This window comes from Nicotiana tomentosiformis, chromosome 5, assembly GCF_000390325.3.
Source record: "Nicotiana tomentosiformis chromosome 5, ASM39032v3, whole genome shotgun sequence".
NCBI lineage: Eukaryota > Viridiplantae > Streptophyta > Magnoliopsida > Solanales > Solanaceae > Nicotiana > Nicotiana tomentosiformis.
The window spans coordinates 43,811,502-43,836,015 of NC_090816.1; the positions used below are offsets into that span (position 1 = coordinate 43,811,502).

At 36.9% G+C, this 24,514-nt stretch overlaps 1 protein-coding gene across 1 annotated transcript; it reads left to right on the plus strand.

The window, feature by feature from the left end:
* Positions 1 to 14,449: 14,449 nt before the first annotated feature.
* On the plus strand, positions 14,450 to 17,164 carry LOC104087279 (protein OXIDATIVE STRESS 3 LIKE 1-like). The gene is made up of 2 exons (XM_009591692.4): positions 14,450 to 14,936; positions 16,476 to 17,164. Exons 1-2 carry the CDS (start codon positions 14,611 to 14,613, stop codon positions 16,939 to 16,941), a joined length of 792 nt encoding a protein of 263 aa, XP_009589987.1. The 5' UTR covers positions 14,450 to 14,610; the 3' UTR covers positions 16,942 to 17,164.
* The last annotated feature ends 7,350 nt before the right edge of the window (positions 17,165 to 24,514 follow it).

Below are 24,514 nucleotides of genomic sequence, written 5' to 3' on the forward strand. Positions count from 1 at the left end.
AAACTTTATATATATTTCAATAATGATTATCTTTATAATGATGCAAGTGAAGATATTATCCTTAATTTAAAAATTCACTTTAATCAGCTATCTAAAAATTTAAATAATTTTAATGTCGGTGAAACTTTATTTCAGTATCTCTCCATTTTGAGTTTATCAATATCTCTACCCACAAATTTTGAATTTTGAATACCTATATATACAGATTTTTGATTCTTTGAATCATTAAATGTTAATTTAGGTGATTTTTATTATATAATATTGCACATATTGTCTTAAAACTGCCAAGTAATTTTTTCTTGACACCATACTTAGCTTAACCTCAATGCAAACAACTCAAATTACATTTAAATTCAAATTCGAATATCATATCAGTTTGTTAGTAATAGTGATTTTTGAAAAACGACACACAATGTAAATTAAAAAATTCTTATCTTATAATCTATGTATTTGAGTTAAAAATATATATATTTAAAATCGATGAGATCAGCTTCTAAATTTTTGAGAAATTCGTTGTAATATCTTATTTCTGGTTTTTAGATTTTCCATACTTTTTTCTATATTTATTTTCTTTTATCTTATTTGTTATGTTTCTGTTTTTTTTTTTTGTTACAAAAAATTAATTTATTTCGCTATAAAAGGATGAGTTATAATAGAAATTGTCTACAAAAGAAATTTATTTATATTTTTAGTCTTTGGTTGAAATTCTTTCATATTTGTCTTTTGGCTTTATCTAATCAACCTAAATAGGTGTTCACCCATCTACTTAAATTAATTGAAGGATGTGTAATTTATATATAATATGTGTATAATCGTGTATTGTGAGTATATCATCTATGTATATCAGCTATAAAAAGTAAAAAATAAATCTAGCAATATATTTACGTAAATATTTCATAGGATTTTGGTTACTTGATTTTATCCATGATATGACTTCTATTATAATAATTTTAAAAACTAACTACATTATATTTTAAAATTATATTATATTTTAAAAAATAATCCCATTTCGAAATAATTTATTTAATTTTTTTAAAATAATATTTCACGTCATACCAATTTTATTATTTAAAATATATATTTTGTTATTCTTGAAGATCGATATAGAAACTATCAGTTAGAAAGCCAATATTCCTCTTGTTGAAATTCGAGAAAAAATATCTTTCATATAATATAATTATTCAAAATTAATATTCTTCAACAAAAAAACTATTATACCCTTGCAATGTTGACTGTAGCTAAATGAAGAGATTTCAGCTTATACCCTTCAATTCCTAGAATGATGCAAGTGAAGATATTATCCTTAATTTAAAATCCACTTTAATCGGCTATCTAAAAATATAAATAATTTTGTTGCCGGTAAAAACTCCATTTTAAATTTATCGATATCTCTATCCACAGATTTTAAATTTTGAATACCCTATATATACAATTTTTTTGTTTTTTGAATCATTAAATGTTAATTTAGGTGATTTTTATTATATAACAGTACACATATTGTCTTAAAACTGCCAAGTAAGTTTTTTTCGACACCTTACTTGGCTTAACCTCAATGCAAACCACTCAAATTACATTTAAATTCAGATTCGAATATTATATCAGTTTGTTAGTAATAGTAATTTTTGAAAAACGACATACAATGTAAATTTAAAAATCCTTATCTTATAATCTATATATTTGAGTTGAAAAAAAAATATATTTAAAATCGATGAGATCATCTTCTAAATTTTTGAGAAATTCGTTGTCATCTCTTATTTCTGGTTTTTAGATTTTTCATACATTTTTTTCTATATTTATTTTATTTTATCTTATTTGTTATGTTTCTATTTTTTTTTGTTACAAGAAATTAATTTATTTCGCTATAAAAGGATGAGTTATAATAGAAATTATCTACATAAAAAATTTATTTATATTTTTAATCTTTGGTTGAAATTCTTACATATTTTTCTTTTGGCTTTATCTAATCAATCTAAATAGGTGCTCGCCCAACTACTTAAATTAATTGAAGGATGTGTAATTTATATATAATATGTGTATAATCGTGTATTGTCAGTATATATCATCTATGTATATCAGCTGTCACGACCCAATTTCACCTGTAGGTCGTGATGACGCCCAACACTATAGCTAGGCAAGCCAACTAATAAATTAAGTATATATTGATAAAATTTAAAATCAAGAAAATATAAACACAAACTCTACCAATGTGTGTGCCAAGACCTGGTGTCACAAGTGAATAAGCATCTAGTAGATTATACAAAACTCCAAATATTGTCTGAAATGAAATAGACAAAATATAAATATAAGAAGAGACACTGGTAGCTGCAGAACGGCTCAGAAAGGCAGCTCACCACTATGCCTCAGGATGACGTGAGTATATGATGATAGGTCCTCCACTAGTACATGTCTCAGATCCTATACAAAAAGTACAGCAAGTGTAGTATGAGTACGTAAATAACGTGTACCCAGTAAGTATCAAGCCTAATCTCGAAGTGGTAGAGACGAGATGGCCGACTTTGACACTCACTATGGGTCAATAATAATAACTGAAATAAAACTAGGATATTTAAATCAACATGATTTACAGAATTTATAATAATTTATTTAATCAGCGGAAATAATCAAATTCCTTCAAATGTAACAATTCTCAATATATTAATTAAATTCCTTCAATTCAAATAATTTTCAATTTATCAATTAAATCTCATTTACAGGAGTAACAATTAATTCCTTAACAGGCAAGAATAATAATTCATTTAATTCCAAGGATTTTTCAATATATTAATTAGTTTCACAAGCTGAAATAAATTATTAAAGTATCGTGTAATTATTATTATTAAGCACGATTTCTGCCAAGGTCGTTCGGCCCAATCCAGAATATTGTGTGCACTGCCGAGGGACGTGCGGCACGATCCATAGATGCATCTATCCTGCCGAGGCGTTCGGCCCGCTCCACAAGAAAGGAGGACATTTTCTTATGTACCTCCGGAAGAAGAGTATATTTATTATAATATAAATTCGGGAGAATGAACAGTTTCTTTTAACAATGAATTAATTTAAACAGAAAATCAAGTATATGAGATTTCCATCCTTTAATATTTTTATCTAACAATTCACAATATATATATATATATATATATATATATATATATATATATATATATATATTAAACAAAGAATACAATTTACATAATTTATTCATACTTTGAGTCCTAAACTACCCGGACATTAGCATTAGTTATAACTACGCACGGACTATCGTCACCTCGTGCGTACGTAGTCCCCACAATTAGCAATAATTATTAAATTTTAATTACCTATGAGGTAATTTTTCCCTCACAAGATTAGACAAGAGACTTACTTCGTCTTGCTCCAATTTAATCCACTATAAGGCCTTTTCCATGATTATTCAACTCCGTCTGGCTCGAATCTATCCAAAATAATTCGATATAATCACTAAATATTATAGGAATCAATTCTATAAGAAAATACTATATTTTTAAGAAAAGATCCCGAAATTAATTAAACATTCGCCCACGGGGCCCACATCTCGGAATCCGGCGAAAGTTATGAAATCCGACAACCCATTCAATTACGAGTCCAACTATACTAGTTTCACTCAAATCCGACTCCGACTCGATACCGAAATCTCAAAAATTCTTTTCTATGAGATTTCTAAAAATTTTCAAATTTCAATCTCAAAACACTAATTAAATGGGGAAAACAATGATATATTTGTGTATATAGACCAAATCCGAGTTGGAATCACTTACCCCAAATGTCTTTCCTTGAAAATCTATCAAAAGCCGCCTTTGTTCAAGCTCAAGTTTGTCAAAAATGGCAAATGGGTCGAATGCCTCTGTTTTTTTATAACTTACAGATCTGTCCAGTTCGATCACGCGAGCTCGATCTCGGGAGCTCGAACTTGAGAGTTCGATCTTGAGAGCTCGATCTTGGGAGCTCGATCTCGGGAGCTCGATCTCGAGAGCTCGATCTTGAGAGCTCGATCTCGGGAGCTCTATCTCGGGAGCTCGATCTCGGGAGCTCGATCTTGTGAGCTCGTTCTTGGGAGCTCGATCTTGTGAGCTCGATCTTGGGAGCTCGATTTTGGGCCTCGATTTTGGGCTCGATCTTGGGCTTGATCATAGCCCAGAATTTCCAGCAGAAGAGAAAAATTGCAGGAGCTGTTTAAGTCTAACTTTTAATCCGTTAACCATCTAAACTCACCCGAGGTCCTCGGGACCTCAACCAAATATACCAACAATTCCTAAAATATCATACGAACTTAGTCGAACCTATAAATCACATCAAACAACGCTAAAACCACGAATCATACCCTAATTCAAGTTCAACTTCTACATTCGATGTCGGAACCTATCAAATCAAGTCCGATTGACCTCAAATTTTGCATACAAGTCATAAATGACATAACAGAGCTGTGAAAATTTTTAGAACTGGATTCCGACCCCGATATCAAAAAGTCAACTCCCCGGTCAAACTTTCAAACTTTAAATTCCTATTTTAGCCATTTCAAGCCTAATTTCACTACGGACTTCCAAATAAAATTCTGATCATGTTCCTAAGTCAAAAATCAACATATGGAGCTATTGGAATCATCAAAATTCTATTTCGGAGTCATTTGCACATAATTCGATATCCGATCACTATTTGAACTTAAACTTTTAATTGTTCATCAAAGTTCCATATCTCGGGTTAGGGACCTCGGAATTTGATTCCGGGCATACGCCCGAGTCCCAAATCACGATATGGACCTACCGGAACTGTCAAAATACTGATCCAAGTCCGTTTGCTCAAAATGTTGACCAAAGTCAACTCAATTGAGTTTTAAAGCTCTAATTCACATTTTAATCCATTTTTCACATAAAAACTTTCTAAAAATATTTTTTTTGTGGATTGCGCACGCAAGTCGAGGAATAATAAATAGTACTTTTTGAGGTCTTAGAACACATAATTAATTATTAAATTTAAAGATGACATTTTGGGTCATCACATTCTCCACCTCTTAAACAAACGTTCGTCTTCGAACGGGTTTAGAACTATACCTGAAGTGCTGAATAAGTGTGGATATCTATTCCGCATGTTTTCCTCGGGCTCTCAAGTCGCTTCCTCGACTGGTTGGCCCCTCCACTGGACTTTTACTGCAAAAATCCTCTTGGACCTCAACTGGCGAACCTGTTTATCAACAATGGCAATTGGCTCCTCTTCATAACCCAAGCTATTATCTAGCTGAACTATGCTGAAGTCTAACACATGTGATAGGTCAGCATGATACTTTCGGAGTATAGATACGTGGAAAACCGGATGAACTCCCGATAGGCTGGGAGGTAATGCAAGCTCATAAGTAACCTCCCCAACTCATTTCAACACCTCAAATGGGCCTATAAACCTTGGGCTCAACTTGCCCTTCTTACCGAATCTCATAATTCCCTTCATCGGCGAAACCTTCAAGAGAACTTTTTCACCTACCATAAATGATATATCATGTGCTTTCTGATCCGCGTAACTCTTTTGTCTGGACTGTGCTGTACGAAGTCGCTCCTGAATAAACTTTACCTTTCCAAGGCATCCCTTACCAAATCAGTACCATATAACTTAGCCTCACCTGGCTCAAACCATCCGATAGGTGAACGACATCGCATATAAAGCCTTAAATGGAGCCATCTCGATGCTGGATTGGTAACTGTTATTATAAGCAAACTCGGTCAAAGGCAGGAAACGATCCCACTGACCTCCAAAGTCGATCACACATGCCCTGAGCATATCCTCCAAAATCTGAATTGTCCGCTCTGACTGCCCGTCGGTCTGCGGATGAAAGGCTATGCTGAGCTCTACACGGGTCCCCAACTCACTCTGTACTGCTCTCCAGAAATGTGAAGTAAACTGAGGGCCTCTATCTGATATGATGGAAATTGGCACACCGTGCAACCGAACTATCTCCTGAATATAAATCTGGGCCAACCTCTCTGAAGTATACGTAGTCACAACAGGAATAAAATGTGCCGACTTGATCAACCTGTCAACAATCACCCAAACTGCATCAAACTTCCTCAAGGTCCGCAGCAACCCAACTATAAAGTCCATAGTAATTCGTTCCCATTTCCACTCTGGTATAGTCATCTGCTGAAGTAGGCCACCTGGCCTCTGGTGCTCATATTTCACTTGCTGGCAATTTAGACACCTAGATACATACTCAACTATGTCCTTTTTCATTCGTCGCCACCAATAATGCTGCCTCAAGTCACGATACATCTTAGTAGCACCTGGATGAATAGAATACCGAGAATTGTGTGCCTCCTCCAGGATCTTTTTCCTCAGTCCTTCCACATTAGGAATACATAGACGATCCTGGAGTCGCAGAACACCATCCCCATTAATAGTAACTTCCTTGGCACCACCTCGTAGTACCATTTCAAGAAGAGCCATCAAGTATGGGTCATCATACTGGTGAGCCTTGATCTGTTCAAATAGTGAAGATTGGGCCACCACACATGCAAGAACTCGCCTGGGCTCTGAAATATCCAGCCCCACAAGTTTGTTAGCCAAGGACTGAATATCCGAGGCTAATGGCCTTTCCTCTGCTGAAATGAAAGCCAAACTACCCATACTCTCAGCCTTCTTGCTCAAGGCATCTGCAACCATATTTGCTTTGCCCGGATGATACAAGATAGTAATATCATAATCTTTTAGTAACTCCAGCCATCTGCGCTGCCTCAAATTTAGATCCCCCTGCTTGAACAAATGCTGCAAACTGCGATGATCAATGTAAACTTCACAAGACACCCCATAAAGATAATGCCTCCAAATCTTTAGAATGTGAACAATTGCATCTAACTCCAAATCATGTACTGGATAATTCTTCTCGTGGGGCTTCAGCTAACGTGAAGCATATGCAATAACTCGCCTTTTCTGCATCAATACACAACCCAAACCAACGCGTGACGCGTCGCAATACACGGTATATCTTCCCAAACCAGATGGTAACACTACCACGGGTGATGTAGTCAGTGCTGTCTTGAGCTTCTGAAAGCTTGACTCACAATCATCGGACTATTGGAACTGAACACCCTTCTGGGTTAATTTGGTCAAAGGTGCTGCAATAGATGAAAAACCTTCCACGAATCGACGATAATAACCTGCTAAACCCAAAAAACTCCTGATCTCAGTCGCCGAAGTGGGACGATGCCAATTCTGAACTGCCTCAATCTTTTTGGGATCAACTTTAATACTTTCGCCCGATACAATATGTCCCAAAAATGCGACAGACTCTAGCCAAAACTCACATTTAGAGAACTTAGCATATAGCTTTTGTTCCCGTAATTTCTGAAGCACTACTCTCATATGCTGCTCATGTTCTTCCTTACTGCGCGAATAGATGAATATGTCATCAATGAAGACAATGACAAATGAATCAATATATGGCATGGATACCCTGTTCATCAGATCCATAAACGCTGCCGGGGCATTAGTTAAACCGAAGGACATTACCAGAAACTCATAATGACCATATCTAGTCCGAAAAGCAGTCTTCGGAACATCTGAATCCCGAATCTTCAACTGATGGTACCCCGACCTCAAGTCGATCTTAGAGAATACCCTAGCACCCTGCAACTGGTCAAATAGATCATCAATACGCGGCAACGGTTACTTGTTCTTAATAGTGACTTTGTTCAATTGGCAATAATCAATACACATCCGCATTGTTCCATCCTTATTTTTCACAAATAATACTGGTGCACCCCAAGGCGATACACTCGGTCTGACGAACCCTTTGGCTAGTAACTCTTCAAGCTGTTCTTTCAATTCTTTCAATTCTTTCGAAGCCATGCGATACGGTGGGATAGATATAGGCTGGGTATCTGAAGCCAAGTCAATACAGAAATCAATATCACGATCAGGTGGCATACCTGGAAGATCTGACGGAAATACATCGGGGAACTCCCGAACTACAGGCACTGAATCAATAGCCGGAGTCTCTGCAATAGTATCCCGAATATAGGCTAGATAAGCCAAACAACCCTTCTCAACCATGTGTTGAGCCTTTATAAAAGAAATAACTCGATTAAATGAACTAACAGACGAACCCTTCCACTCCAGCTTAGGCAATGCTGGAATAGCCAAGGTAACAGTCTTGGCATGACAATCTAGAATAGCATGATATGGAGATAACCAGTCCATGCCCAGAATAATTTCAAAATCGGTCATCCTCAAGCAATAGGAGATCTGCTCTAGTTTCATAACCACAGAATGTAATAATACAGGACCGGTAGATCCGGTTCACAACAACAGAATCGCCCACAGGAGTGGACACATAAACAGGAGTACTCAAGGACTCACGAGAAACACCCAGGAATGGAGCAAATAGAGATGACACATATGAATACGTAGATCCTGGATCAAATAATACTGAGGCATCTTTGCCACAAACAGAAATAATACCTGTAATCACGGCATCTAAGGCCTCTGCATCTGGTCTAGCCGAAAAAGCATAGAACCGAGTTGGAGCGCCAACTGTATGGCCTCCGCCTGGCTGACCTCCACCTCTAGGATGACCCCTACCCATCTATCCTTCACCTCTGGGTGGTCGGACTACTGGTGGAGCAAACTGGTCCGGTAAGCATAGGTTGCTGACCCTGCTGTACTGGTCTACCCCGAAGCTTGGGGCAAAACCTCCGCATGTGACTGGGATCCCCGCACTCGTAACAACTCTTCTGTGTGATGGGCTGCTGACTAGGTGTCTGGCCCTGGGGACCTGAATACCCACGGAAAGAACCCTGAATAGCTGGTGGGCGATAAGAACTCTCTGGTATAGCACTGAAATAAGGTCCTACTGGAGCACCCCGAGGAGGCGGGGGTGCTGGATATGGGGGCCTACTGGACTGCCCTCTCACGAACTGACCTCTGCCCCCAGACGGAGCACCTCTGAACTCTCCAGAATACCTAAACCGCTTATCTCTAGTAACCTGCTCTTGGCTACGCTGACGTACACCCTCAATCCTCCGAGCTATCTCCACGACTAGCTCATAAGAAGTACCCATCTCAATCTCTCGAGCCATAGTGGCCTGAATGCCGGTATGTAAACCCGCAACAAACCTCTGCACTCTCTCCGCCTCAGTAGGGAGTATTATAAGTGCATGGCGAGATAACTCAGAAAACCTCGCCTCATAATCGGTCACTGACATCTGACCCTACTGGAGCTGCTCAAACTGAAACCTCAACTCTTCCCTCTGGGAGGGTGGAATATACCTGTCCAGGAAGATACGGGTGAACCTGTCCCAAGTTATGGTAGGAGAATCTGCTGGTCTGCCAAGAACATAAGACTGCCACTATCTACGGGCTCTGCCCTCTAGCTGAAAAGTAGCAAAGTCTACCCCATGAGACTCCAATATCCTCATGTTGTGCAGTCTCGATCAATGAAGTCATGTGGATCCTCATGTCGCTCACTCCCAAAGACAGGAGGATGTAGTCTAGTCCATCGATGGGAGGCTACAGCTGGCCTGGGCTCAGGTGTAGCTACTGCCACTGGCTGGGCTCCACCTACGGGGTAGTGCACCCTGGGTCTGATATACAGTAGCTGCCTATCCATAAGCCTAAGCGGTTGGGGTCTGTGCTCCCTCACCTGCCTGAGATGTGGCTGGGTCTGCCGAAAATAAACCGGCCTGAGTCATATTGTCCATGAAGCGCAGCATACGACCCATGACGTCCTGAAATCCTGGTGCAGATGTGAAATCCATCGGAGCTGGCTCTGCCACAGGCACCTCACCCTGCTCCTCAATAATGGGATTCTCTGCTGGACCCACTGGCGGCATAACTGGAACAGTCCTGGGACGTCCTCACCCTCTACCACGGCCTGGAGCTCCCCCTCGGCCTCTGCCTCGGCCTCTAGCGACTGGGGGAGTAGCTCTTTCCTGGTCTGGAATCTCATTAGAGCGTGTTCTCACCATCTGTGAGAGAATAAGAGAAGGATATTTAGTACTACATCAATTGCACGATGGAATATGAAGAAAGGTAGTTTCCTAACACCATATAGCCTCTCGAAGATAAGTACAGACGTCTCCGTACCGATCCGCAAGACTCTATTAGGTCTGCTCATAACTTGTGAGACCTACGTGAACCAAGTGCTCTGATACCATGTTGTCATGACCCAATTTCACATGTAGGTCGTGATAGCGCCCAACATTACAGCTAGGCAAGCCAACTAATAAATTAAGCATACATTGATAAAATTTAAAACCAAGAAAATATAAACACAAACTCTACCAATGTGTGTGCCAAGACCTGGTGTCACAAGTGAATGAGCATCTAGTAGATTATACAAAACTCCAAATACTGTCTGAAATAAAATAGACAGAATGTAAATATAAGAAGAGACACTGGTAGCTGCAGAATGGCTCAGAAAGGCAGCTCACTACTATGCCTCAGGATGACGTGGGTATGTGATGATAGATACTCCACTAGTTCCTGTCTCAGATCTTGCACAAAAAGTGCAGCAAGTGTAGTATGAGTACGTAAACAACGTGTACCCAGTAAGTATCAAGCCTAATCTCGAAGTGGTAGAGACGAGATGACCGACTTTGACACTCACTATGGGTCAATAATAATAACTGAAATAAAACTAGGATATTTAAATCAGCATAATTTACAGAATTTATAATAATTTATTTAATCAGCGAAAATAATCAAATTTCTTCAAATGTAACAGTTCTTAATATATTAATTAAATTCCTTCAATTCAAATAATTTCTAATTTATCAATTAAATCTCATTTACAGGAGTAACAATTAATTCCTTAACATGCAAGAATAATAATTCATTAAATTTCAAGGATTTTTTAATTTATTAATTAGCTTCACAAGCTGAAATAAATTATTAAAGTATCGTGTAATTACTATTATTAAGCACGATTTCTGCCGAGGTCGTTCGGCCCGATCCAGAATATTGTGTACACTGCCGAGGGACATACGGCACGATCCATAGATGCATCTATCCTGCCGAGGCGTTCGGCCCGCTCCACAAGAAAGGAGGACATTTTCTTATGTACCTCCGGAAGAAGAGTATATTTATTATAATATAAATTCGGAAAAATGAACAATTTCTTTTAACAATGAATTAATTTAAACAGAAAACCAAGTATATGAGATTTTCATCCTTTAATATTTTTATCTAACAATTCACAATATATATATATATATATATAAGAATATAATTTACATAATTTATTCATGCTTTGAGTCCTAAACTACCCGGACTTTAGCATTAATAGTAACTACGCACGGACTCTCGTCACCTCGTGCGTACGTAGTCCCCACAATTAGCAATAATTATTAAATTTTAGTCACCTATGAGGTAATTTCTCCCTCACAAGATTAGACAAGAGATTTACTTCGTCTTGCTCCAATTTAATCCACTATAAGGCCTTTTCCACGATTATCCAACTCCGCCTGGCTCGAATCTAGTCAAAATAATTCGATACAATCACTAAATATTATAGGAATCAATTCTATAAGAACATACTACATTTTAAAGAAAAGATCCCGAAATTAATTAAAAATTCGCCCGCAGAGCCCACATCTCGGAATCCGGCAAAAGTTATAAAATCCGACAACCCATTCAATTACGAGTCCAACCATACTAGTTTCACTCAAATCCGACTTCGACTCGATACCGAAATCTCAAAAATTCTTTTCTATGAGATTTCTAAACTTTTCCAAATTTCAATCTCAAAACACTAATTAAATGGTGAAAATAATGATATATTTATGTATATAGATTAAATCCGAGTTGGAATCACTTACCCCAAATGTCTTTCCTTGAAAATCTGTCAAAAGTCGCCTTTGTTCAAGCTCAAGTTTGTCAAAAATGGCAAATGGGTCGAATGCCTCTGTTTTTTTTTATAACTTACAAATCTGTCCAGTTCGATCTTGGGAGCTCGATCTCGGGAGCTCGATCTTGAGAGCTCGATCTCGGGAGCTCGATTTTGGGCCTCGATTTTGGGCTCGATCTTGGGTCAGAATTTCTAGTAGAAGAGAAAAATTGCAGCAGCTGTTTAAGTCTAATTTTTGATCTGTTAACCATCCGAAACTCACCCAAGGTCCTCGGGACCTCAACCAAATATACCAACAATTTCTAAAACATCATAAGAACTTAGTCGAACCTGTAAGTCACATCAAACAACACTAAAACCACGAATCATACCCCAATTCAAGCTTAATGAATCTAAGGATTTTTAACTTCTACATTCGATACCGGAACCTATCAAATCAAGTCCGATTGACCTCAAATTTTACACACAAGTCATAAATGATATAACGGAGCTTTAAAAAATTTTAGAACTGGATTCTGACCCTGATATCAAAAAGTCAACTCTCCGGTCAAACTTCCAAACTTTAAATTCCTATTTTAGCCATTTCAAGCCTAGTTTCACTACGGACTTCCAAATAAAATTCCGATCACGCTTCTAAGTCAAAAATTAACATACGGAGCTGTTGGAATCATCAAAATTCTATTTCGGGGTCGTTTGCACATAATTCGATATCCGGTTACTATTTGAACTTAAACTTTTAATTGTTCATCAAAATTCCATATCTCGGGTTAGGGACCTCGAAATTTAATTCCGAATATACGCCCGAGTCCCAAATCACGATACGGATCTACCGGAACTGTCAAAACACTGATCCGAGTCCGTTTGCTAAAAATATTGACCAAAGTCAACTCAATTGAGTTTTAAAGCTCTAATTCACATTTTAATCCATTTTTCACATAAAAACTTTCAAGAAATATTTTTTTAACGGATTGCGCACGCAAGTCGAGAAATGATAAATAGTACTTTTCGAGGTCTTAGAACACATAATTAATTATTAAATTTAAAGATGACATTTTGGGTCATCACATCAGCTATATAAAGTAAACAATAAATCTAGCCAGATATTTAAGTAAATATTTCATAGGATTTTGGTTACTTGATTTTATCCCTGATATGAATTCTATTATAATAATTTTAAAAACTCTCTACTAAAATTCAAAAATATCTTATCCCTTTATTTTTATAATTACATTATATTTTAAAAAATAATCCCATTTTGAAATAATTTATTTATTTTTTTAAAACAATATTTCACGTCATACCAATTTTATTTTTTAAAATATATATTTTGTTATTCTTGAAGATCGATATAGAAACTATCAGTTAGAAATCCAATATTCTTCTTGTTGAACTTCGAGAAAAAATATCTTTCATATAATATAATTATTCAAAATTAATATTTTTCAACAAAAAAAAAATTATACCCTTGCAATGTTGACTGCAACTATATGAAGAGATTTCAGCTTATACCCTTCAATTCGTAGAAGGTGCTAAATTGAAATTAATGATAACAATTGTATATGCAAAGTTTAGTTATTTGTTTGATGTCCATTTATACAAATTGACTTTTCAAACAAACATTCTTCAAAAAGAAAAAAAATAACTTTTTTTGAATATTAACTCATTTTTGTGATGTTTCTTTCTCTAGCATGTGCCATTTTATCTGGATAAACATAAACGTGCACCCTATATATTACATTTATTTTAAAAAAATTCGCTTTATTCAAATCTAACTATAGTGTTTTAAAGAACTATAATTATAGGGTTTTAGATGTAAAAGAGTTTTATGTTATATGGAGTAATACTTTTTGCCAGAAGCGAAGTAGTATTACATAATTAGAAAAGATAACAAAAGTTTCTAACATGACTACATATGAGCATTAACGAATTAAGTATGATAACACAAGATAAAATTATTTTTTATTTTAATTCAAATTTAAAAACTTTATCTATAAATTAAAAATTATCCTTTAACTCAAATCCATATATATATATATATATTTGACTAACATAGTCAAATATAGAATAAAGTTACCATATACTATTGGTATTTATTAGCTTGCCACTTGGCTTAACCACAATGTCAATTATATATGGTAAATTTATTCTTTTAATATATATATATATATATATATATATATATATATATATATATATATATATATATATATACACAGACACAGAAATAGATTTGGCACTTCTACTTTTCGTACCCCATATCATGTCGCACATTTGGAATACGAGGCCAAACTACTTGATTTTTGTGGGCAGTTAATAGTACTTCAAATTAGTTGAGATAAAATTGACTCATAATATTAAAAATGGAAATATTGTTAATTAAAATTACAATCACAAATACAATTACATAAAATAAAATGAAATGAGCAGCTGATAGTTCTATCATCTTATGAGGACATCATAATTGGGACAACCGGTCCAGATGGTACCTAAAAAGCTTGTTGTCAGGGCCTGATGCACACTAGTAAATCCTCAGTTTTCTAGTTCTAGTTTAAAAAAATAAAAAGATAAGCTTGTTTAATTATCCAACTTGCATTATTTCATTACTTTGTCTGGATAAAGATAAGGCTCTCATCTCTCCCCTCCTTTTATTCCATCTTCTCTCTCTAGGCTCTCATCCAATATCACTCCTCTCTCTACTAAATATATACATACAAACACTCTAGTCCTTATATATCTATCTTATACTTGTTCACAACTGATTGGGAGATATGTCGATTGTGTTGGAAAGAAATAATAGCAGTGATCATCGGATCGAACGGTCAGGATTCGGCCACGGGATGACGTCTATTCCGATCTACAAGTCGCCGGAGTTCGGCGTCGGTGATCTTCGGGACGAGGAGGAAGATCGGAGCTCTATTTCCTCTGCTACTTCGTCTTCTTCTTCAATCGGGAGAAACAGTGATGACTCGCCGGCGGGAAGATCCTCATCAGACGGCGGCGACGATGACGTGGATGGCGAGGAAGTGCAGAGTCCATTCAAAACTGGAGGAGGTTTGGATAATTTGGAGGCTTTGGAGGAAGTTTTGCCTGTAAAGTATGTAGATTATTTATTTACTTTCTTATAACTGTGGATTTAGTCTTTGTTTTCTCTCTTTGTTATAGTGAAAATGATTTCTAATGTTTGCTCCGAGAAATAATATACAAGGGTATAAAGATGAGGGAAATGAAAATATAAAATAATTTGAATTGGTGTGGGTTTTTTTAAATTTTTGAAAATTTTAATATTTACCCACAGTTTTTTCTATTTTTTATCTGACCTCCGACCTCCTTTAATTAACCTTTTTTTGTTAACCAAAAAAATGTGTCATAAATTCTTACACAAGACTTCCTATAAAGATAGCAATAGCATTATTATGAAAATGTTGTCTGAGCTGATATTTGATGAAATTAGCCCAGACACCACAGTTATTAAAAAAATATAGTAGTATATTTTTAATTCTTTTAAGTATTAAATGTTTATAACAATGTGTTGGAAAGTTATTTTTCCTCTTTTCGTGGAAACTATTTTTCTTGGGGTAACATTTTTTTAAAAATAATTCAAGGTTAACCAGACAGCTTGAAATAAATATATCAAGGAGATCATTTCGCTATAACAAAGACACCCTAAATGTGGCTATAAATGATTGGTCGTTTTTCTATTAATAAATTTGGAGATTTAAGGTTAATCTGCGATCGATGGAAATGACAACACTGCGTGTATTTTGCTATCGGCGTGTTGGAGTGTGTGTGAATGTATCAGTTAGATGGTTTCTGTATAATGACTTAAGGAGTAACTGAGATGTGGCTTGACTCAGTCTTGGGAGGTTGGGTATATAATAAGTTCCTTCATTTTGAGGGTTAAGATTTGGAACCCACCTTTTATTAAACTTCTAGGGTGGGGTTTTACTCTTTTTATGGACGAATGGATATACTTAACATGTAAAAGAAAAGTCCAAGATTATTCTTTTTTGTTAAAGAAAAATCCAGAGCTTAGTCCTTGGAAGCCTTAGTTGGGATTTTAGGTCTGATGCCCTTAAAATGAAATTTTGGTTCCATTAGATGAGTTTGGTAACAAGCTTGAAAAAAATGTGACACTACTCGTGTGTCAATAGGATGTGGCTTTTGGAGGTACTGCAATTGATAAGTTGAGTCTTTTGCATTATCTATTACCTACATGCTTGGAGCTATAACTACTTGGCCTCATGTTCTCGTCTGAAAGTTAAAGATTTTCCATACACTGACAGCTAGGAAATTATGATTTATGATGGCCCTTATTCTTTTCGTGTATGTAAGGCTCATGTGGAAAGTAAAGGAGGCTGATATTCTCCTGAGATGCTCCTTCGAGCTTTGAAACATCACTAGTCTATATTGTTGTGTATTTTTATTTAACCTATTATTCTTATTATTGCAAATTTTGACATGTTTTGGAACTTTATTTTCTTTTCTAGTATTTGAGTATTCTCTACGAAGATGGACAAAAGAGAGGGTGCAGGAGTTTAAATGAGAAAGAATTTTGTTGTTCATAGATGCGATATAAGCAATCTGTTTGTCCTATTGTCTTGAGCACTAACTATGCCCATCTGCCTTTATCCAGGAGGAGCATTTCAAAGTTTTATGCTGGTAAATCGAAATCTTATACCAGTCTAGCTGATGCGGCATCAATTTCATCTGTTAAAGAAATTGTCAAGCCGGAGGATGCATACACCAGGAAACGCAAGAACCTGCTTGCTCACAACAATTTCTTTGGCAAAAATCGTAATCGCATCCCAAGTATTGGTAATGGTGGGATGTACAAAAGACCAATCAACTCTAGAAGCTCATCAGCTCTTGCTGCAGCTATGAGCTGCTCTGACAGCTATAATAGTTCTGAGTCTTTGAACTCAAGCCCATCATCACCTTGTCTCGCTCTTCCTCCTCTACCTCCACAATCACGAAGATATAGCAATGAGTCTTCATCATCTCCTCCTGAACAAAAATTCAGTTCATGGAGGTCTTTCTCGTTATCTGATCTGCAAGGTGCTGCTGCTGCAACTCCCACCCTAACGGGAATAAAGGAATAAAGAAGATGCATGACAATAGCTTAATTCTGTGTCACCCTATGAACCCAAATTCAGATAGGTTATTCATGGAGGTTTGGCTTACCTATTAAGCAGTCATAGCTTTGGTTTTGAGTTGGGCTCTCTGTCATTGTAATTAATCGGCCAGTCATCATCTGGCTTTTGTTCTAACAATGTAACTTATTGTATACGTTTTCAACCTTTGCGTTCTTCCCTGTTTCTGTTATATGTTTCGCTGCTTTGTCTTCCTCAAGTTGCAACCCCACTACCAAAGATTAAGCAAAACGGGTTTCTATGGTGTAGCTCCCCCCCTCCTTTTTCTTCCCCTCTTGTTCAACGCATTTCAGAGTGAGTTTCTGTGTTGCCAGATGGAACAAAGTTAGAGCATGTTTATTTAGAACTTTAGAGCATGTTTATTTATAACTTTGTTTCGGAGATGCGAAATTGTTGTTTAATTGCTCAATTTCTGGTCAGCTTGAGTACACTTACCACGTCATAGGACAAGATTTTGGTCGTATGTTGTGCAATAGGAGAGGGTACCTATATTGGTTTTGCTAACTTATCTTTTCCATAATGTGTGTCAAACATTCTAATTGATGACGTGGTTGACTGGTTAGATTTGGCTTTACCATATTCTGCACTAGTGGAGTGTTGAACAGTTACATTAAGAATACTGGGGATCCATATGACCGGCTTCAACTAATATTGAAGCACAGTTTATTGATTGGTTGATAGACAAAAACAGAGTTTTTTTGCTTTCTAAGATCAATTCCATTCAATTACCCTTTTACCATTTTGTGAGATACTATCAAGCAAGACCAGCAAAAAACAATCAAGTATTCTATAAGTATTATTTCCCTTGTAATTATGTTGCCATGGATGGCACGTACAAAATTATTTGTGCTGCGGTAACTGCCAGCTCTACAAGCCCAATGCCTACCAGTAACTTGACAAATTCATGTAAGATAGTCAACGCTGTTGGATGTAATGCAAATAGTGCTACATTTTACATCGCAAAATTTTTACTGTATCACATGGACATGGTTCGAGTTTCCACCTCTTTTAATAGAGGAAGCTTTTCTTGATTATTTTTGTATCACATAATTGTTGTTTAGTCAGCGACTTAACGACCGGCAGCTTTAACAGCATTGTTAGCACTAATAGTTACCCATTCAGGGAAGTATGTGGTTCAAGCAGATATTCATATTCTTCTTCTTGATAAAGATGGTCTGATTCTGTTCCCAATAAACTCGAAGCTGTAGTTTATTGAAGTAGTTTAGGATTTGCAGGCATATAATCATAATCAACCAAAATTTCTGGCTGGTCCTGGTAAAAAGAGATGAGTTATGAGCGGTTTTGAGATGGAAGTCATATAAAGTGGTGCTTGTGCATAAAACTTGATATATCCAGAAACAGAAAAACTGTTATGTGAATTTGTTTCCACATCTGTAATGTTGTTTGATGCACGAGAATCACATTTATCATGGCTTTAGTTTGGGAACACAATAGTCTACTAAACGGGAAAATAATAATAATATATGTAGACAATAAATTTGCGTCAGGAAAATAATCGAGACTGAAAAATATTGCAACAATCGTAATATTTTATTTCAAATATTTGAGTGTACAATCTCTATGAATCGTCTAATTCTTTTTTCTAATAGTAAATAAATTCAAGGGCCTTTGAGCTTGATCTTGAATCTATATTTGTTTTCACGAACGATGATCTTGAATTCAACTAGCACGAACTTTGATTTGAACTCATATTCCTTGAATCTTGACTTGTTCTTCGTTCTTGAGCTTGAAGTTCTTCGTTCTTGAGTTTGAACTTGAACTTGATTGCTTGAAGTTTGAAATTTGTAGAGAAATTTGCGGCGTTTGATCCACGAGCTCTTTCTTACTTCTTGTTATAACTTCTGATCTCTTTTTTGGGTTCTGAAGACCCCTATTTATAGTTGTGGGAGGGAAGAGTTATGATAAGAACAAACTCTTTCCGACCAATCAAATTGAAGTGTGACAAGGCCGCATTTGATTGGCCAGAACATGTCACTTATACACGTGGCACGGTTTCATTGGTCTTTTAATGTGACTTGGCATGCCTTGTCATTTTAACACGTGGCATGATCCTATTGGCTCTTCCGTTTGACTTGGCGTGCCACGTCATTTGGCACGTGACACCAAACTGGGCCTTTAGGAAGATGACATCTTCGGCTTAATGAAGTTGGTTCATCATTTTAGCCCAATTAAATGGGCTAACCCAATGGATTTGGACTTATTTATTTAATCTCTATATATATTGGACGTATATAACTTATCAAATGATATTAGCCCAATAAATTTATTTGAACTAATATATTTTGAATTTCAAATATAGTCCAAATTTAATTTATGAATTTTAAATTCAATATATTTTAAATGTCTACAAATACCCGACTTCAAGACTTGCAGGGGGTGTAAACTCGTTGAACTTGAGAGGCAAGGCTTGGAGTAACATCAAATAGTCATACTTGAGCTCTTGTATCAAATTACAACACTAACTGCTTGGCAAAAGTTCAAAGTTGCCTAGTTTAATGAATTCCAAAATCGTTCTTCTCTTCCTTGATTTTTGAACGATTAATATATTTCGTCAAGTTGCGAGTCATTCAACTTTCGGCTTAACGGAATTGGTTACATACGTAATGCATTCCATAATACCATAACTTGCCACCAAAGCATGATAACTCTATTCTTTCTGACATGGACCACTTGAGCCAAATAAGTGCTAAAATATTTTAACCAAACGTACATAGGGACAATTAAATGGAGTATGAAAACAAGTACATAAGTAGTATGCTTGAATTCTCCATATATGTTAGCCACGTAGAACTAAAAGATTTCCCAAACTTCATATGGATATATTCTTTTGGAAATAGACCAATTGTAAGACCTCCGAACAAAGCAGCGATTTTCATGTTCTAATCACAACCGAATAGCTCTAACCAAGCCCCACTAGAACACAAAAGAGTCAACTCACCGCCTCTGTGCAAGTGATCCCACATCAGCTAATTCATTGTCCGCTGTCGTCCAGTACGTGTATATATAGACGTATGCTCTTCCCCTATAAACATCAATTTGCAGTATTTGCAAGCTTGTGACAGGTAAACGTTTTATTTTTTGTTGCGTTTTTGTCTCCTTTTTTTTTTTTTTTGTAGGTCAAGAAAGTAAGAGTAAATTCCTTCACAGATGAAGAAGGCAATCTTGGGGTGTGAGGGGATGAGTATTCATCCCTGTCCGAATATCAGAGAGATTATTTTCAATGTGACTCAATTATCAGAGAGATTACTTTCAATGTGGCCCGACTATCGGAGAGATTACTCTCAATGTGGCTCGACTATCAGAGAGATTACTCTTAAAATAACTCGACTATCGGAGAGATTACTCTCAATGTGGCTCGACTATCAGAGAGATTACTCTTAATGTGGCTCGACTATCAGAGAGATTACTCTCAGAATAACCCGACTATCGGAGAGATTACTCTCAATGTGGCTCGACTATCATAGAGATTACTCTCAAAATGACCCGACTATCGGAGAGATTCACTACTAGAAATCCGGTAAAAACCGACCAAAGTTGGTCGGTAATGGCCAATAACCGACCAAAATGCGACCATTTACGTGTGGACGGTATTTTAGGGGTCAGAAAGGAATACCGACCAAAGTTGGTTGGAAATTACCGACCAACTTTGGTCGGTCAATTAAATTTTAAAAAAAAATATTGCAAAAAAAAATCGACCAAAGTTGGTCGGTATTTTAATTATGTAATCAAAAGATTTACCATCTGGGAATTGAACCGGGGTCTGTACTGTGGCAGGATACTATTCTACCACTAGACTATTGGTGCATTTTGTTTTAAAACTGTCTTTTATTTGATTTATACTCTTTAATTGTATTTTCGCACGAAAATAACCAACCAAAGTTGGTCGGTTTTATTAAAAAGTAAAATTACCGACCAAAGTTGGTCGATTTTTTTAAATGACCGGCCAAATTAACCGACCAATTTTGGTCATTTTTTTAATATTAATTTTTATTCATTTTAATTGAAAAACCGATCAAAGTTGGTCGGTTTCATGAAAAATAAATTTTGCGGGACTAAAAAATAGTTTTTCGCATTTTTGCGCCAAAGAAAACCGACCAAAGTTGGTCGGTTTCGTAAAAAAAAAAATTAAAAAATAAAATATTTTGAAAAACCAATCAACTTTGGTCGGTTTTTTGGTCGGTTTTTTGACCGACCAAAGTTGGTCGGCCAACCTTGGTCGGTTTTTGCCGAATTTCTAGTAGTGATTACTCTCAAAATGACCCGACTATCGGAGAGATTACTCTCAATGTGACCCGACTATCGGAGAGATTACTCTCAAAATGACCCGACTATCGGAGAGATTACTCTCAAAATGACCAGACTATCAGAGAGATTACTCTCAATGTGGCTCGACTATCGGAGAGATTACTCTCAATGTGGCTCGACTATCGGAGAGATTACTTTCAAAATGACCCGACTATCGGAGAGATTACTCTCAAAATGCCCCGACCATCAGAGAGATTATTCTCAAGAGACTTACATGTCCACCTTAAGATTGGAAAATATAGTTTCATTTTAAGGACAAACCCATGAAGATGTCAACTTAAGGTGCAAAGGGACTTATATGTCCACCTTAAGATTGGAAAGTTATAGTTTCCTTTTAAGGACAAACCCACGAAGAGTCTAACTTAAGGTGCAAAGGGACTTATATGTCCACCTTAAGATTGGAAAGTTATAGTTTTCTTTTAAGGACAAACCCACGAAGAGGCCAACTTAAGGTGCAAAGGGACTCATATGTCAACCTTAAGATTGAAAAATTATAATGATTCAACTCGAAGACTTCGTGGACTTGACGACATTAACTTGAATATTTGGAAAATTTGAAGATTTGGCGGACTTTGCAGACTTCAACTTGAAGAGTGGCGAACGTGAAGACTTCAACTCGAAGACCAACAGACTTGAAGATTTCAACTTGGAGACTTTAACTTGAAGACCGACGGACTTGAAGACCTCAACTTGGAGACTTGGAGGGTTTAAACATTTCAACTTGAAGAGCAGCAAACTTGAAGACCGGAGGACTTAAAGATTTGGTGAACATGAAGACATAGTAAATCCCTGAACTTCAGTGCAAATATTTGGTAGCCTCCTAAAAGACTATAATCGCCCTATTGAAGACACGGGTTTATCATGAAGGCTTGACCCCCTCTAAGTCATATGAGATCCAAAGTTCAAAAGAAGACTGAAATTTCAGCCTGATTTTCAAGTGTTATTTGAATGAATTACTTCCATCATACTTCATTTGGACAACGACTAGGGCAATATGTATCTTTTGAACTTATGCGACTGAACTCAGAATGAAACTCTAAGCTGTTTACGTACCTCAGTGAAGAGGATCAAGTCACACCGTAGTTCAGAATGGGTGATTTTTTTAATTTTTTTTTCTTATTTTTTTTTAATTTTTTATGTCCTAACTTTTGCCTAGGCCGTCCCTTTTGAGGTTTTTAACCTAGTGGACTTTTTTTTATGTCCTAACTTTTGCCTAGGCCGCCTCTTTCGAGGTTTTCAACCTAGCAGACTCTTTTTTTTAGTCCTAACTTTTGCTCTTTCAAGGTTTTCAACCTAGCGGACTCTTTTTTTGTGGTGGGCCATACAAACTCATGCAGGCCAAGAGTGTAGGAACATGCAATTTAGGTTCATATGTCAAGGAGTGTTGCAACTTCAAGGATAATACTTCTTCAAAAACATGCCATTGATAGGGCCGATTCTCATGTCATCTGCATCAACCAGCTTATAAGCCCCACTTGAGTAAGCTTCTTGTATGACATATGGCCCATCCCATTTTGAAGTGAACTTCCCTACAGGTTTATGTGAAGTAATAATGGGTCTTCATATGGCAAGGACTTGATCTCCTACTTGAAAGGATCTCGGGCGAACTCTTTTATTGAAGGCGCGAGAAAATCGAGCTTGATAACATTCAAGACTCTGTTGAGCTTCCAACCTCTTCTCATCAAGAGCCTCCAACTCTGCTAATCGAAGTTGAGCATTTTCTTCATCAGTGATCCCTTCTTGAATAGCCAGTCATAATGAAGGTATTTGATGCTCGAGTGGCAAGACAGATTCGACTCCATAATGAGTGAATAATTAGTCGCTTGTGTTGGCGTGCGGTGAGTCATCCTCTAATCCCATAGAGCTTCTTCCATACGGTCATTCCAATCTCGTTTGGATTTGGAGACGACTTTCTTTAACAAGTTGCATAGAGTTTTGTTGAATGCCTCAGCTAGACCATTGGCGGCAATATTGTACATCGAAGAGTTACGTTGCTTGAAGCCAAAGAGATCACAAATATTGTTCATCAACCTATTATCGAATGACTTTCCATTATCCGTTATTATATAATAAGGAATACCAAAGCGATAGATTATGTTTACTCGGATGAAACTTGCAACATTTTCCTTCTTTACATCCTTAAGAGCAACAACTTCAGCCTATTTTGAGAAGTAGTCAGTTGCAACCAAGATGTATAGGTTCCCACCAGAGGACTTTGGTAGTGGTCCAACAACATCCAATCCCTAAGCGTCAAATGTCCAGGATGCCACAATCGGGTGCAACACTTCAGGAGGTTGATGAATAAAATTCACATGGAATTGACAAGCCTTACATCTTCGAGCGTAGTCCAAGCAATCTTTTACCATCGTTGGCCAATAATATCCCATCCTTTTTATATGGAAGTGGAGCTTTGGTCCAGACTGATGTGACCCATATACCCTAGAATGTGCCTCTTGCAAATCATGGAGTGCTTCTTCTTCCCCTAAGCATCGCAAAAGTACTCCCTCGAATGACCTTATGTATAGAGTATCTTTGTAGTAAAGGAAGCGAGGTGCACGGCGACGGATTTCAGTCCTTCTCCTCGGATTTTATGGAAGTATCCCATAGCTTAAGTAGTCGATAATGGGTTGTCGCCATCCTTCTTTCTCAGCTTCAGAAACAGTGACAAGATGCTTGAGTTCATTTCCTTCACCTTCAGCCTCATTTGGCGGCGGTACTACCCATTTTTGGAAGACAGTAACTTGCGCTTGATCAGGCAGGGTTAACGATGAAGCTAGGGCAACTAAAGCATCAGCCTTCTTATTTTCTTTCCTTGGCACATGCTGAATAGTCACATCACCGAGCCACCCCATTAACTTTTTAGCGTAATCATGATATGGGCGTAGTTCAGGCTTCTTGACCTCGTAACTAGATAGAAGCTGATTGACCACTTACTGAGAGTCACCAAAGACCTGCAATTGCAACTGCTTCATTTCGATAGCCATTTCAAGCCCAAGTATTAATGCTTGATACTCAGAAATGTTGTTAGAGCAGAGCTGAGTCAACGTAAAAGAGTAGAGCAGAACTTCACCTTGAGAAGTGACAAATACTACACCAGCACCAGCTCCTCCACGATATGCAGCACCATCAAAGTACATCTTCCATAGAGGCTGAACTTCAATGACCATTGCGTCCTCATCAGGTAGTTCGTCAGTTA